Here is a 16,007-nt window from a genome sequence, read left to right on the forward strand (position 1 = left end):
AATGCTCTTTGATTATAGGTGAACTACAAATCCCAGCAACTACAACTCCCAAATGTCAAGGTCTCCATTCCCCAGACTCCACCAGTGTTCACATCTGGGCCTATTAAGTATTTGTGCCAAGTTTGGTCCAGATCCATCATTGAGTCCACAGTGCTCTCTGGATGTTGGTGAACTACAACTCCAAAACTCAAGATCAATGCCCACCAAACCCTTCCAGTATTTTCTGTTGGTCATGGGAGTTCTGTGTGCCAAGTTTGGTTCAATTCCACATTGGTGGAGTTAAGAATGCTCTTTGAATAAATCCCAGAAACTACTACTCCCAAATGACAAAATCAATCTCCCTACCCCCAACCCCACTAATTTGGGTGTATCGGGTATTTGTGCCAAATTTGGTCCAGTGAATGAAAATACATCCTGCATATCAGATATTTACATTACGATTCATAACAGTAGCAAAATTACAGTTATGAAGTAGCAACAAAAATAATTGTATGGTTGGAAGTCACCACAACACGAGGAACTGTATTAAGGAGTCGCGGCATTAGGAAGGTTGAGAAACTGGTTTAATGTGTCCCTCTGACATACCACACAGGTTCCAGATTGGTCTCATAATAGTTAACACTCCTAGAACATCCTGCAGAAGAACACACATTTCTAACAGAATTGCTGCATTAAAAAGCTAAAATAGTACATTCTGCAATGCATTTCAGTTAGGAAGGCCTGGGATTCATATTCTCATTCTTTGCAATGGGTGCTTAATGTATTAAGTTTTTTTCTGAGTACTTTTCTTCAAGATTAAGATAAATACACAGCACAGGATATGATTTTTAATTTTTATTTGGCATTTGTAAAATAAACTGAAACAGCTCTGTACAATGAAGTGGTGTTATTTCACACAACCATTAAGCATACCAACTACATTCTTACTCTGATATGCTTATTCTATCTGTATTTTCTCAACACAAGGGAGCAGTAACATAAAACTTTTTAAAAACATTGTATGTGCACAATCTAAGTACACTTACTTGGAAGTAAGCTCCACTGAAATAATAGAAACTGAAACTGGGAATTGTGTTTAGGATTCACCTAATTCCCTCCACCCCATTTCAATTATATTATTTGGAAGATTGAAACCTTTGTTCTGAACCAGAGATAGCCCTACTCCCATGATTCATCAGCAGCACTTATATTTGATGCTACAGGTTCTCCACTGTGCTGATTCTCTTTGCCATGGAAAACCTATACAAATAAAATCAAGCAGATTTTCAGTTAGAATAAACAAGGTATTGATGTAAAAATGCATACTGTGTGGTTACTTCTCTTATTTGATGTAATACGAAGTACCTACTTCATGATGACTGCCTAGAGGTTGGCAGAAACTAAGGACTAGACCTTTCTACTTTGATCTTTGCTCACTAATCAGTCTTGTTTGCTGACAGTCTTGAGACGAGCACCATTCTGTATCAGAACTCAGGATCAAGAATTCTTGAATGATGCTTTCAGTTGCCGAGTTGTCAGAAGCAAGACTGCTTATTGCCACCTGTATATACCTGCTACCTTTTTGCTAGGCCATTGCAAAGGTCACAAGTCATCTGGAAAGCTCCTGGATTACTTCCAGCAAAGTATCCACATCATTATGACTCAGGCGCGAGCATTTACACTTCTTTAATAACAGTTACCAACACAAGGGAGTTCCAATTCCCCCTTTTTGGCATCCTTGGACAAATAATGTACCTCTGTAGTATGAGAGAAAGGGCATGGCATTTGACATATGAACACAGGATAGGTCCACAAAACGGTGTTGTCGAAGACTTTCATAGCCAGAATCAATGGGTTTTCTGGGCTGTATGGCCATGTTCCAGAAACATTATCTCCTGACGTTTCACCCACATCTATGCCAGGCATCCTCAGAGGTTGTAAGGTATGTTGGAAACTAGGCAGGTGGGGTTTTTATATCTGTAGAATGTCCAGATGGGAGAAAGAACTCTTGTCTGTTTGAGGCAAACTTCATTAGCGCTGAATGGCCTTGCAGCTTCAAGGCCTGGCTCCTTCTTGCCTGGGGGAACTCTTTGTTGGGAGGTGCTAGCTCGCTCTGATTGTAAATTCACACTACAAGCAGAGTCACTTTTTGTAAAAGCTATCTGGCATGATATAAGAGTCTAGAGTTGCTGATTACATCAACTCCTGAGGAAGGGGATTTCTTTCCCCAAAACAGGGTACAAAAATACCTGAGCAGCCCTACTGAATGCTATTTTGACTTTTCCTTCGGAGACTTTTTTTGAGAAGCAGTGCTCCCAATTTCACTGGACTTGATTTGGATTTTATCCATGAAAGTTTTTTTTAAGAGTGGTGCTCCATATTCATTATTGTCTTCAGTCTACATATAGCCTCATGACTCAATGCTTACTTTGTTTATATATTTTTTCTCATTGAATGTATCCCTGAAGCCTATATACAGTGGAATCCTTATTCAGACCTAGAACTGTTACGTTTGAGAGTGGTTGCTCCTTTTGATTTTGCTTTGTGCCACTGAATTGAGCTATGTACTTGGGATTTTGGCAAATTGCAAACTATATGCTCTTTTGATATTACACTTTGATATTACACATAGTTTTCAACAAACCTCACAACTTTTGACGATGCCTGCCATAGATGTGGGTGAAACGTCAGGAGAGAATGCTTCTGGAACATGGCCATGCAGCCTGGAAAACTCACAGCAACACAGTCTATAAAACTATTTGCTTCCTGATACTCTTCCATGAAACATTGGCACCTTGTCTGAAGCAAAAGCAATTATCACCCAGCTCATGAAATGAGTGGTGGACCAATATCGACAAGGTGATGTGAAAAGAGCTTTTTAGTGTGAATTTCATTCTGAGAAAAGGCAGGAAATAAAACTAATAAATAAAATACTAAAGTAAATATAATTGAAGACAGCAACTGACAATATTAAAATAAGTTCTCTCTGTTTAGTCTTATATAGTTTTAATGAAATTAAGGTCATTCTAATATAAAGATTTTTAGGAAAACACAAATTTTGGCAGATGAGCAAAAATCTTTGAACTCCTAGTTTGGTGAAGTAAAGAAAATGGTATGCAATAGGAAAATGGCAGATCATACTTGATAAATATAGCACTCACATTTAAAGAACCAAGGTATAAAATTATTCATACTATGCTAGACCAGACCTGCACAACCTAGGGACCTCCAGGTGTTTTGAATGTGATCTCACAGAATTCCTGACCATTGGACAAGCTGGTTAGGACTTCTAGGATTTGGAGTCCCAAACACCTGGGAAGCCACAGGTTGTATAGGCCTGCACTAGACCATAGCTGAACAATTGTGACTTGCCACGTATTTCTGGATTGTAATTCTCAGCAATCCCAGTCAGTCCTTTTCCTATGAGAAATATGTTGCCAATGAAATCAGAACGCCTTATACAAAAACCCCTCTTAACAAATCTTTCCCAGAAATCCCCAATGGATCACCTTAGGGTCAGCATAGTTGGAAATGAAGACACACAACAACAATCTTGCATTGACACCACTGCCTACTGAGCAGAATATTTTCATAGAAGCTTCCATAATGATCCCACTATGGTATATTTTCACTTAAGCAGTATCCTTTAGCCTTAGCTTGTTTTTCTTAACACTGTTCAAGACCAAAAGTTCTTACAATATTTTCTAGTTTCCAAACAGTGTTTATTTATCACTCATATCATTTGTATTTAAGATTTACCTTTCGAGAATCAACAGATGCAAATGTATTTCCCCTTGGAGAGCTAAAGCTAGTTCCACAAGAACTACAAGCAATTTCTTCTAGCCATGCTGGTACTTCTTGTTGAGCCTTTTTAAAAAAGCACATTATAAATAATTTGTTTTGCTATTCATAATTTAATAAAAAAGAAATAAAAAACAAAAGGCAACTTACATCTGCAAGCACTTTGACTAGAGGCTGTGCAATAGCACTGTCTGAATGAGAATCAAAGAAAGAAATTGCTTTTCCTGTATTTCCACAACGCCCAGTTCGTCCAATTCTATGAACATAGTCATCAATTGCAGAAGGAAGGTCAAAATTTATAACATGTTGAACATTTTCAATATCCAGGCCCCTTGCTGCAACTGAAGTCGCAACAAGCACAGGACATTTTCCAGAACGAAAACACTGAAGAGCTTCTTCTCTCTCTCTCTGCTCCCGATCACTGGAACAAAGAAAGTAGTTACCACTTTTTAAAAAGATGCATTTAGATAACAATTTTAATACTAATAAGTATCACAAGTAGCCAAGTGATACTGATAAAGTCAACAATACTTTTACTTTCAAATACTCATTTGTCAAGTTAAAATGCTAATGTCTTGCAGATGTTACTGCAACCAAAAATGTAATCTTTATCAACAATTGCCTCAGCATCATAGACTTTAAAGCAGTAGTTCCTAACCTGTGGCCTGTGGCCCACCCGTGGCCCAAAAGAACGAAAATATGGTCTGCGGACTCACCATTACTACATTGTTGCCTTGAAACCACGTGGTAACGAGAGCAACTGTTCTCACGAAACTGTTCCAAGACAACAGGGATGTCGGGAGGGGAGAGGCTGACTACCCACAAAAGATTACTACTATCACATCATCTCCAAATTATTAAATATGGTTTTCTGTGGGTGAGCAGATGGCAATTATTGGATGGCATGTGTTCTGTATCAGAAACTAGAGTTGATGTGGTCTATCCAATGCAATTTTCTGAATCAGCACCCCAAATAACCAAACTGAATCTAAAATTGACCAAAAAACTGATTCGTAACCCTTTTGGTATTAATGTCGAAGAGAGCTCCCTGATCAAAATGGTCCCTGGTCAAAAAAAGGCTAGGAGCCACTGCTTTAAAGGTACTAATGGCATACTTGTCCATTTATTCAATACCACATTTAGATCCCAAATTGGGAATGTATGTGATATTGGCATTTTAAAATTTCCTTTTTGTGTGTTTCATTGTTTCCAGGCATTGAATGTTTGCTTTTGTAAAAGGAGAAAAGATTGATGCGATCTAAAGAGAAACCAGTTTGACTTTGTTTGTATGTGCTGGAATCTGCCTCAAGTTCCCTGGGGAAGATAGGGGGGATACAAATAAAATATTATCATTATTAAATAGTAGAGCCTCTTAAAATCTCTAAATGTGAGGATGTGTTGCTACTGGTTCCCTTTCAGACTTCAGAATAGATACAACTTCTCCGCACATTTGGCCTAATTTTGGCACTACATCACCTCAAACAACTTCCATGTCATATTATATATGTTTTGAGTCAAATGTTTCCTTGGTGCCATAAAAGTAAAGGTTTCTCCTTGACATTAAGTCTAGTTGTGTCAGATTCTGGGGGATGGTGCTCATCTCCATTTCTAAGTTGAAGAGCCAGCATAGTCTGTAGACACCTCCAAGGCTATGTGACCCGCATGACTGCATGGAGCGTTGTTCCTTCCCATCGGAGCAGTACCTGTTGAGCTATTCACATCTGCATGTTTCCGAACTGCTGGGTTGGCAGAAGCTGGGGCTAACAGTGGGAGCTCACCCAGCTCCCTGGATTCAAACCGCCAACCTTTCAGTCAACAAGTTCAGCAGCTCAGCAATTTAACCCACTCCAACTGCTTCTGGAGATTTATATTTTCTCAAATTTATTCTTCAAATGCCCACAGCCAAATTCAAACCAATTTATGTCCTAATGATGTAATGGACCTTCTGCTAACAAATCCAGGACCTTCAGAGGAGCCTTGAGTGGCTGCACTGACATCTGTATCAGCTTTGAGAAGCTTCTTGGCCAATTAGGCGCTATCAAGGAAACATTTGTATTTTCTTGCTGTATCTTGTGCAGCACCCCTTTGGATGATTTTTGGTGTGTCAAATTTGAACAGACCAGTAGAAATCTGAAGTATCAAAAACAACTCATTTAATCATATTTTGCGTCAAAATATGGTTTCAATCAGATATAGGCAATCTGTGGCCTGGACTACAATTACCTTAGGGTCAGCATAGATTGGGGGGCTTCTCCAATGGGTCTTATTCCTCAGCATGTATGCACAAAATTAAGCTGGACTTTGTGTGATGTGGAATTGTGCATTATTAAGAATTATTCCTGGTCCCACATTGTGTGTCTTAGGCCTTTGCCATTACTGAAATTCAGCCTTCAAAATTCTTTTCAATAGATTTGAGCCATATGTGAAAAAAGATTTACCACCCTTTTTACAATGCTTACCCATGAATGCTTGTCGTTGGTATGTATTCCTGACAAAGAAAAGTTGCAATAAAGTCTGCTTTTTTCTTTGTTTCCACAAACACCATTGTTCGTTCCTTACCTAAAATAAACCAAATATTAACAGAAATGTGTTAACTAAGCATGCCTAATACACTGGTCCCTGAATCTAAATATACACTTTGTTAAAACATTTTCTTTTATTGTGAGTGATTATTTTTGAACTAGCTCATCTTAAAATGGTGTCAGTCTACTAGACCGAAAGGATGGAGTATAGCCAGCCTTCTGTATCCACTGGTTCTGCACCCACAGATTCAACCAAAATTAGATACTTTTTAAAATCTCAAAAGTCGTGCGCCAAGGACTACACTAAGGTGTAGGCATTTCCTGGTGTATTTTTACTGGTTGGTTCTTTTATTGGTTCTTTACAGCATTTTTATTACACCTACTTCAGAATATAATTTTCTACCACAAGCACAGGGCATAACAGTGTGCCTCTTTATGTATCTGGAGTAAAGCCAGCACCTACTGACTGACTATAACTTACTATCCAACAAGAAAAAGACTGCCAGAGCAAACTAAACATTCATATTGTCCAGTTTTGTTTGCTCAAAATCAGGTGTCTCTAGGAATTCTATAACTTGTGTGAGACATTCCATCTCTGAAAACTGAAGACTATCATATTCATAACTGACAATGAGCAGTCTCAACTTTTACATTTATGAGCCTGTGCAAGACACAGAAACAACATTTATCTGGCATCATGGGTGCCAGTTAACTGAGATAGTACTGTACACGTCATTTAGGAGGAGAGGCTACTGACATATAAGTTGTTTTACCTATGGTATTGAGAATTTCCAGAAGCTTATCTCTCTTGTCATATTGATTTACTTGAAGTATAGTCTGTTCAACATCACTGCAGGCTCCACCCACTTGTCCAACAACAACAAATAAGTAGTCTTCCTTCAAAAATTCCCCAGCCAGCCTTTAAAATGAACGGAAAAAGTTATTTTATGATAACAATTAATGGCTAAGTGGCAGACTAAAATAAGAAAAAGGTAACTTTGCAAGACAAAAATACAGATTAAGAGATCACGTTAGTAAAAAAAATGTACTAGTAGGCTAGTTCTACGTACACATTTCTTAATATAAATTTTATATCAAATTATTACTTTACCTCAGAATTAATTTGGCAAGCCTAAATTCTCCAGCACATATAAACTTGAATAATTTTGAATTCTGAATGAATTGGTGCTGAAATTCTGAATAAGCCAGGAATGAAGATCTCAAAATGAATTCTGAAACTGTAGTGGGAAGTAATTTTATTCTGCTGGAGGCAGATCTGGATGTCCACTTAATCCATCTTTCCCAAACTCCAAAAAGGATTAGCAGCAACCTGAGTGGATCTAGAGCATAATCTACTTCCACTCCATGAAAATTGCGCATTAAGAATGGGACAGTCTAAAACTGTTATTTCATGGACATTCTTCAGAACATTATGGAAAATATCTTCATCTGGATACAACATCAATAACCTTCAATTTCAATTTTTCTATCAGGCTATGGTGATGTGGAGAATGAGCAAACAGAGTATGAAATGAGTATGACCCACTCACTCATAAGTAATTTGGAATTACAAAGAACCATTAAATAAAGAAGAAAATGTGTGTGTTTATATTCCTTCAAGTCACCTGCGAATTTATGGCAACCCTATGACTTTCACAGGGTTTTCTTAGGCAAGGAATTGGTAGTTTTGCAGTTCCTTCCTTTGAGGGACAGGTTGCTTATACCTGTAACTGTATCAACAATTTTGAGGACAAACCTCTGGATTTCCTCAGGAAAAGTAGCACTAAACATAAGTGTCTGTCGTTGATCTTTTGACGGCATGCCTGGACTTGAAACCAATTTCTTCATATCAGGACCAAATCCCATGTCCAGCATACGGTCTGCTTCATCTAACACCAAGTATTTTAATTTGGACAGACCAATCTGAAGTGAAAAAAGTTTAGGTCAACAATAAAAGATGCAGACATTGTTATTTACAATATTGTACAAACACAAAGCAGTACAGCATAAAATGAAGACCATCTACAACATTTTATCTTCCCACCCACTGGCTATGAACTTGAGCATAAACTCCACTCTAAAATATAAATCAGTAACAGCTAAAAATAGACTTCTGTGACCTAATCACCACTTAACTGCAACGGTATGTCTTCAAAATGCTCAATTATTACCCGTGAAATGCAACTGATTCTTTTTGCACCCAAAGAAAAGGTAACTGTGCTCATACTTGTCTGCATTTACATTTTGCGTGGCCTCAAAATGTATTAATGGTATGGTCACACAAAACTTCTCCCAATCAGCAATTCAGATGCTTTTATTCTGCCTGTCTCTAGTGGGCTTCTTAAACTTTTTGCACTCACAACCCGTTCCCACCCGAGAAACCTTTCTGTGACACCTGGTAGATATGTACATAAAATAGGTATAAAAATCAAGAATTTGTAATGCTTGCTAAACAGACTGGTTTTCTGTTTTTTGGAGTAGAGCTGAAGCATTTTCTACAGAGTCCTCTGGGTAAATGGGTGGCATTCAGAAACCTTCACTGTTGCCAAATTTGTTGTGAAATCGAGCTAAGGGGACCCAATTTGCGGTCGGGACCCACAGTTTAAGAAACAGTGTACTGCAATCTAGTTCTCCTCATGGCTCAGTGGCAAAACAAGCACACTGAAATGCCCAAGATTTGAAATCAACATCCAGAGTTCCATTAAAGGATATGTAAAACCCATCTCTCAAGAGCTTGGAAGAGCCATTGCAATAGTATACAATGTTTATTATAATATTTACACCCACCTTACATTAAATTGCACTAATGACATAAACACTTTTTCTTTAAATTTAAATCACGTACATCATTTTTGGTTAACTGGACACTGCTGTAACTCAATAGGGTAGCTCATATTTCCTAAGATAAAGAAAACGGAGCAGGAGGCTATATTGGCCAAGAGTTCACTCTTCCATTCTTCTGGGCTTAATGACAAGGGAAAGAATAGTCCTAACACCTTCACCCTTGCCTGATAATATGGAGCACCCGTTTTTGAAGCTAAGTAACCATGCTGTAGACGTTGGAAAACAATGCTTTTACATTGCACAGTCCACCTTGTGCAACTGTGGAGCAGAACAAACAACTCAGCATCTGTATGCTTGCCCATAATGCCCTGCATCATGCACAGAGGAAGAACTTTTTAAAGCTACAGACAATGCGGTCGCTGTTGCCCGGTTTGGTCTAAAACTACTTAACTGCTTGTTCTCCCTTCATTTTATCAGTTTTTATACTTATCTATTTATGCAATGCTTTTGACACACCCCCCCCCCCCCCCCCATAGATCATCTTTTGCATCTATATGCCTAATCCCTTTCAATGAGGCAGTTTTAAGTATTTCAGATTTAGAAGAGCCTTAACATTTAAGAAATTATTCACACGTGGAGCCTACCTTTCCTCTGTTTATTATATCCAAAAGCCTTCCTGGGGTAGCACACAGTATATTACACCCTTGCATTATCTGATGAATTGTATGTCCCATTTGTATACCTCCATAAATGACAACTGGCCTTATACATGTTCTAGTCAACAAGAGAATCCAAATTACATTTCTCATTTAATGATAAACGGTAAATTAATCAGTACTAATATACATATAAACCTAACTGCATAGATTCAACAACAGTATATAAATAATACTACAAAAACAGCAATAGATCTAAAGTTCTGTTTATCTTCCTTTGAAAAGGATGTTTAAGTGAAATGGCACTTCTTGTTTGCAACCTTTTACATTCAATATAGTTGCAAAAGACAAAATTCAAGAGCTGTAACTATATGGCTATTTTACATTTTATTCAAGCATGAACTCAATATTATGTGCTCACGTATTATTCCACCTAGAATTAGAAAGAGCTTTTAATTGAAATGAGATTTGCCAGGAACCCACAGGGTATCTTCTTTAAAGAAACTGGGAAAGGCAATTCCACTCCCTCTGTACACTACCACAAATTACTTCAATTCTCAAGCAGCACAGAAAGCTTCACAAGAAGGAAGTTATCTTTTAGTGGCACATATATGCCTATATAATGTTGATCTCAGGTCAATAAAACACTCCAAATTAGCCAATCAAAACAAACTGCGAATATTTTAATGTTGGCGTTATTTAAAAAATGACAGATACAAAAACTAATTTCACGAGAATGGCGTCTGGAATATGCTCCAGTCCCCAGTATTAATTCCTGCTACAACTCAGATCCAACAACTCTCCAGATCTTTTTCTTCTTGTTAGTACTCATTTGTAAAAGTTTATGAATGGCTATCATTATGCATCATGTTGCTATTGTGGTTATATTTCAGACACAGTTTTTCATTCTGCCAAGTATGTTTTGGGATCTAATATAGCCTAATTCCATGGTGATGAAACAACAATACGAGGACCTCAATCACCATGGTAATACATTGAACATGAAGTGACAAGATATCAACATAACACATTTTCTCTTATTTAATGCACAGTGGAAGGGCGAATTTAGCTCCTTCACAGTAGAGATTAATCCAAAGCCATTGGTTCTTTCTAAACTTAACAACAAATATGGCTATTGTAACAACCATAGAGGTCGGTTTTCATCATTGTGCCCCAATTGTGAGCATATTTTCCTCTATAATTGTGACCTAGAAATATAATACGAGCATTCACTTCTGAGATTTTTCAGTCAATTTTCACATCTTTGTCATGTTTGAAAGAATTATGTGCCAAGAGATTCACCACATTCACTTTAGTGAGACAGCTTGCTATCAGCTTGGCCAATATAAAAAGACTTTTGATTTTTTTTATTAAAAAAGCATTATCCAACTAACTAAAAGCTGCTATTTAGTTGACATAGTACTAATAGCATGGGGTGGGGATTAGAAGTAAAATGGTAGAGGGGATTTGCCCGATCCTCACCCATATGAAAATTTTCTTGATTCCAAAAAGATCTGGTTTATCAGTTCTCTAGTCGGAGCTACAATTATACATTCTGGTTCCTGTTGTTCTTTGAAGTGAGTAGCAGTGATTCCATCGCGTAGCATATGAGCCATAATTGGAATAAGAAAAGCTGCCTAAAGAACCAATGAAAATTAGAATTGGATTTAGGAATTTCTCAGCTCTAAAATACGAACATGTCTGATTTTTAAAAGACAGCAAATATTCTGCAATCTTATCTTACACAAGCCTTTAGAAAGTTATGAAACACAAAAGCAGCATGTGTTTTTGGTCTAGAATCTAGTTTGTGGGGGAAAAACATGTTTGTGTAATAGCAAATCAAGACAGTAAAGATACAAATCTAAAAATAACATCAATAGATCTATCTTTAACCATTTAATTATATTATACACAAATATTTCAACTAATTGTTCTGAAGCATTTCTCTATAGTGCAGAAACCATTTTTAATAAAATGTTCTAGCTAATGATAAACTAAAAGCCGGAAAAAAACAGTATCAGTCCAATGAAATATGTGAAATGAATTGCTTCTTAAAAATAGTGAAAGCTTCAACAATTTCAGCAGAGTTGCCAGTGCCCTTGAAGACTCACTGCTCAAAATCCTAAATATCAACTTAAGTTACTCCAGAGGCAATTAGCATTTATACTTACTGTTTTCCCAGATCCTGTTTGAGCACATGCCATTAAATCACGTCCTGCCAGCACAATAGGAATACTGTATTTCTGCACTGGAGTAAGTTTAAAATATCCAGCTCTAGCAATGTTCTCCATTAATATTTGGCACAGATTAGCTTCATCAAATGTCTGAAAATGGCACATTACATATGAGAATTCAATGAGTTAACCAAGAATGCAACTTAGCAGGTCTGCCATCATCTGGTAATGGCTACTAAAAATACAACTTTAAAATTCATCAATCTCAACAATGTCTCCTTAAGTGGCTGAAAAGGTGGCCTTGTCAGAGCATTGAGTATAAAATTTAAATCCAATGCAGGAAATCTATGGACTGATAAACTGACAGAATTGTAGCTGATGCTCCCATCTATCTCTTCAATGTGTTCTCTTCTTAGTTCTGCCTTATCCTATAGCAGGGGTCCTCAAACTTTTTAAACAGAGGGCCAGGTCACAGTCCCTCAAGTTGTTGGAGGGCCAGATTATAATTTGAAAAAAACATGAATGAATTCCTATGCACACTACAAATATCTTATTTGTAGTGCAAAAACAGTTAAAAACAATACAATAATTAAAATTAAGATCAAATTTAACAAATATAAACTTAGTATTTCAATGGGAAGTGTGGGCCTGCTTTTGGCTGATGAGATAGGATTGTTGTTGTTGTGTGCTTTCAAGTCATTTCAGACTTAGATTGACCCTGAGCAAGGGCTGGGTAAATGACCTTGGAGGGCCGTATTCGGCCCCCAGGCCTTAGTTTGAGGACCCCTGTCCTATAGTCTCTTCCTATTTCCATTCCCACTCAGTTATAATCAGGAATTGGGGACAGAGCTAGGAGAAAGACATCTAATAAATTATCTGTCCCTAGCCTCGTCTGGACAGTGACAGGATATAAACTAGCAAAGGACACCCCCTTCACCATTAAAGAGAATTACTTCTATTTCCAGAAATAGTTAAAAGAAACTCTTGGGGGAAATTCTCTAAAACCTAAATTATGATCAATGAGAAGACCTAGTTACATAAGAAAATGAAGTTCTGCATAAATCCATATAAAATCATTAAGAGTATGCAAATCCATATTCAAGTAACTTTAAGTAGTTGTTGTTTCAACTTTTTATGAGATTGCCTTTTAAAAGCTGCACTTATATTTAAAGGGGGATTTCAAAAGCAATCTGTCATTTTATATTCAAAAATGAATTAGAGAAAACTCCCACACTTTTCTCTATTGTTCAATATTAGATGTTTAAATTCGAAGTATTTGAAGGCAGCATTCACTAACCAGTATTGCTGATGGAGGATCAAGTCCTGAAACCTCCACAAGAATGTTATCGTATTTGTCAAAATTTATCCCTGTCTGGTAACGTGCAAAGATGGCAGATTCAGCATCTGGTGGTGGAGGTGGTACGTATGTCACCTTTGGACCTGCAACACAAAGGTAGAAACATAAATTCTGCTACTGAGAATCAAATTTGCTAATTTATTACTACTATTATTACTACTACTACTCTTACTACTACTACTACTACTTACTACTGTTACTTTTTTTATACCCCGCCTTTCTCCCCGAGGGGACTCAAGGTGACTAACAACCTGGGGTTTTTTTTTTGCCTGTTTTCTATTGAACTTTGGTTGCACTGTACAAATTAACCAGATCTTCAATTTAATTAATCCCCAACTATGAAAAAAATCAAAAATGCTAAGTTGCCCTTGGAATATAATTTGCATCATGAAAGCTTTCACATGTAATACGATCATTTGAGCATGGTCACTCTCCTATCTCATCTGTTTTAGTTGAACGTACCTCCACCATCACCTTTTTCTGGGTCTCCATCTGATTTCCACATACCTTAAGTTAAATAAATATTTTATTAACAAGACAAAAAGCACATTACTTGATGAAAGAAAGAAAGAATTTAAATTATTTCAATACTCTTACTTCTAACAGAGCCACCAATCATTTCTTCGTCGTTTCCTTTGTATCCCCCTGTTAAAAATTATAGTGAAGTTGTGTGTCATTAAATAATGCAGCTGTGGCAATACAACGAAATGGAACTGCCAAGTATGTTATGGCTATATGGGAGAATCTTAGTCTGAAAGCTTAAAGTGAAGATGGTCCTAGTGGAGATGAACCAAATGAAAGGGCAGCAAGAAAAGCAAAAAACAAAATTAGAGAGAACCATTTTGAAATACTAAAATGCTTGTAGCAAAATCCTAGAAAAGTTTAATTTAATGCTTATGGTCTTAAAAATCATGAAACAGGAACGTCTAACACGTCTTTGTATGCTGTCCATTTTCCCTGTATAATAATACTACAAAGATTTTACCTCTGCCTCCAAATCCTCTTCCTCTATTTTCAAAATCACCTGAAAAATAAATAATTCTAATAATAATGTAACTGTGAATGATCAGCATAAATAAACTACCACATTTTATTTATCAGAAAAGATTAAATTTGTCTCATATGGGTTTTTTTTAAGGAGAAGTGTATAGGCACCAGGAGGTTGTAAAAGAATGGTAATCTTTGTGCCACCATTTTTGACCCATCAATTGTCAATATCCCTTCGGACAGTTTCCAACTTAGATAAATGGAAAGACTAAATAACCACAAGTAATTGCATTTAATTTTTAATTCCTACCTGCTGGAGCACCAAAAGCTCCTCCTCTTTTAAAGCCAAAGCTGCCAGATCCCGGTCTTATATCCTGATTCTCATTTTCATCATCTGTTATAACATAATCCACACAAACACTTATTCTTATATGAACCAGAATTGTTTCATGAAAAAAATAGATTATTTCAAATTCAAACAATGAAATGTTTATTCTTAAGGCAACATAATTCTATCTACATGAACTTAAGTCTGAAAAGTACACAAAAACTGCATTTCTGTATGACACTAAAATGCATCTCAAGCAAAATCTTACGTTTTTAGACAAGAATGAAATAATTCAGTGATAATCTAACTCAATTGTGAACTGCAGCACATACTTGCAAACTGCCCATATCCTCCTTTGCCACCTTGAAATGGTCCTCTTCCACCCCTACGAGCACCACTGTCACTCATTCCTTGAAAACCTGAAGTGAAAAATATTATTTGATCAGTAACATCAAAAGCTAACAGTAGCCCCATCAACTCATCAAATCAAACCATAAGAATCATGGAATCACAGAGTTGGAAGAGATCACAAGGGCCATCCAGTCCATCCACGCAGGAACACACAATCAAAGAGGATGGATGGCCATCTCCCAATAGATGGCCATCCAGTGAGTTTAAGAATTTCCAGGGAAGGAGACTACACTACACTCTGAGGCAGTATTTTCCGCTGTCAAACAGCTCTGATCATTGGGCAGGTCTTCAGGTGGAATCTCTTTTCCCGCTATTTGAATCCATTGTTCCACATTCTAATATCCAGAGCAGCAGAAAACGAGCTTGTCCCTTCCTCAATGTGATATCCATTCAAATATTTAAACATGGCTATCAAGTTCCCTCTCAAGCTTCTCTTCTGCAAGTCCCATCATACATAGTCTGTTCTGCCCCAAACCTCACCAGAACGTTGAGTTGGCCATGGGGGCTCTCTGTGCCAAGTTTGGTCTTTATTGGTATTTGATTAAGTGTCGCTGCGATTTCAGGAAGTGAGTGAAGGTACTGCAAGTCCCATCATCTATTGTCCGTCCTCCAAACAGCACCGGGATATAGTGTGGCTCATGGGGGCTCTGCGTGTCAAGTTTGGTCTTGATCGGTCATTAGATGAGGGTTGCAGCAGTTTTGGGAAGTGAGTGGAGGTACTTGAAGTCCCATAATCCATGGTTTGTCCTCCTCGAAAGTGCACCAGGTTGTAGAGTGGGTCATGGGGGCTATGTGTGCCAAGTTTGGTCTTGATCAGTCATTGGATGAGAGTCGTAGTGGTCTCGGAAAATGAGTGGAGGTACTCCAATTCTCATCATTTGTGGTCCATCCTCCTCCAAACTACAGTAGGATGTAGAATGGGTCATGGGTGCTCTGTGTGCCAAGTTTGGTCTTTATTGGTCATTGTTGGGGGCTGCAGTGGTCTCTGAGAACCGAAGTGTTGGAAAA

At 37.5% G+C, this 16,007-nt stretch overlaps 1 protein-coding gene across 6 annotated transcripts in view; it reads right to left on the reverse strand.

Moving 5' to 3' along the window:
• Window positions 1-821: 821 nt before the first annotated feature.
• The window catches only part of DDX4 (DEAD-box helicase 4), a 31,171-nt gene continuing 15,985 nt past the window's right edge, over window positions 822-16,007 (reverse strand). For 5 of the 6 annotated variants that reach the window (XM_067464600.1, XM_067464597.1, XM_067464598.1 and 2 more), the window contains 15 exons: window positions 14,921-15,007; window positions 14,571-14,654; window positions 14,259-14,297; window positions 13,871-13,918; window positions 13,736-13,780; window positions 13,214-13,356; window positions 11,914-12,066; window positions 11,225-11,379; window positions 9,731-9,860; window positions 8,059-8,225; window positions 7,076-7,221; window positions 6,240-6,339; window positions 3,931-4,201; window positions 3,739-3,846; window positions 822-1,239 (listed from right to left, as the gene is read on the reverse strand). In XM_067464600.1, the coding sequence (XP_067320701.1) occupies window positions 1,159-1,239; window positions 3,739-3,846; window positions 3,931-4,201; window positions 6,240-6,339; window positions 7,076-7,221; window positions 8,059-8,225; window positions 9,731-9,860; window positions 11,225-11,379; window positions 11,914-12,066; window positions 13,214-13,356; window positions 13,736-13,780; window positions 13,871-13,918; window positions 14,259-14,297; window positions 14,571-14,654; window positions 14,921-15,007 (1,757 nt within the window). In that variant the 3' untranslated portion in view covers window positions 822-1,158. The remainder of the gene's footprint in view (window positions 1,240-3,738; window positions 3,847-3,930; window positions 4,202-6,239; window positions 6,340-7,075; window positions 7,222-8,058; window positions 8,226-9,730; window positions 9,861-11,224; window positions 11,380-11,913; window positions 12,067-13,213; window positions 13,357-13,735; window positions 13,781-13,870; window positions 13,919-14,258; window positions 14,298-14,570; window positions 14,655-14,920; window positions 15,008-16,007) is intronic. The other variant, XM_067464601.1, reaches the window with a different exon arrangement.

This window comes from Anolis sagrei, chromosome 2, assembly GCF_037176765.1.
Source record: "Anolis sagrei isolate rAnoSag1 chromosome 2, rAnoSag1.mat, whole genome shotgun sequence".
Classification (NCBI taxonomy): domain Eukaryota; kingdom Metazoa; phylum Chordata; class Lepidosauria; order Squamata; family Dactyloidae; genus Anolis; species Anolis sagrei.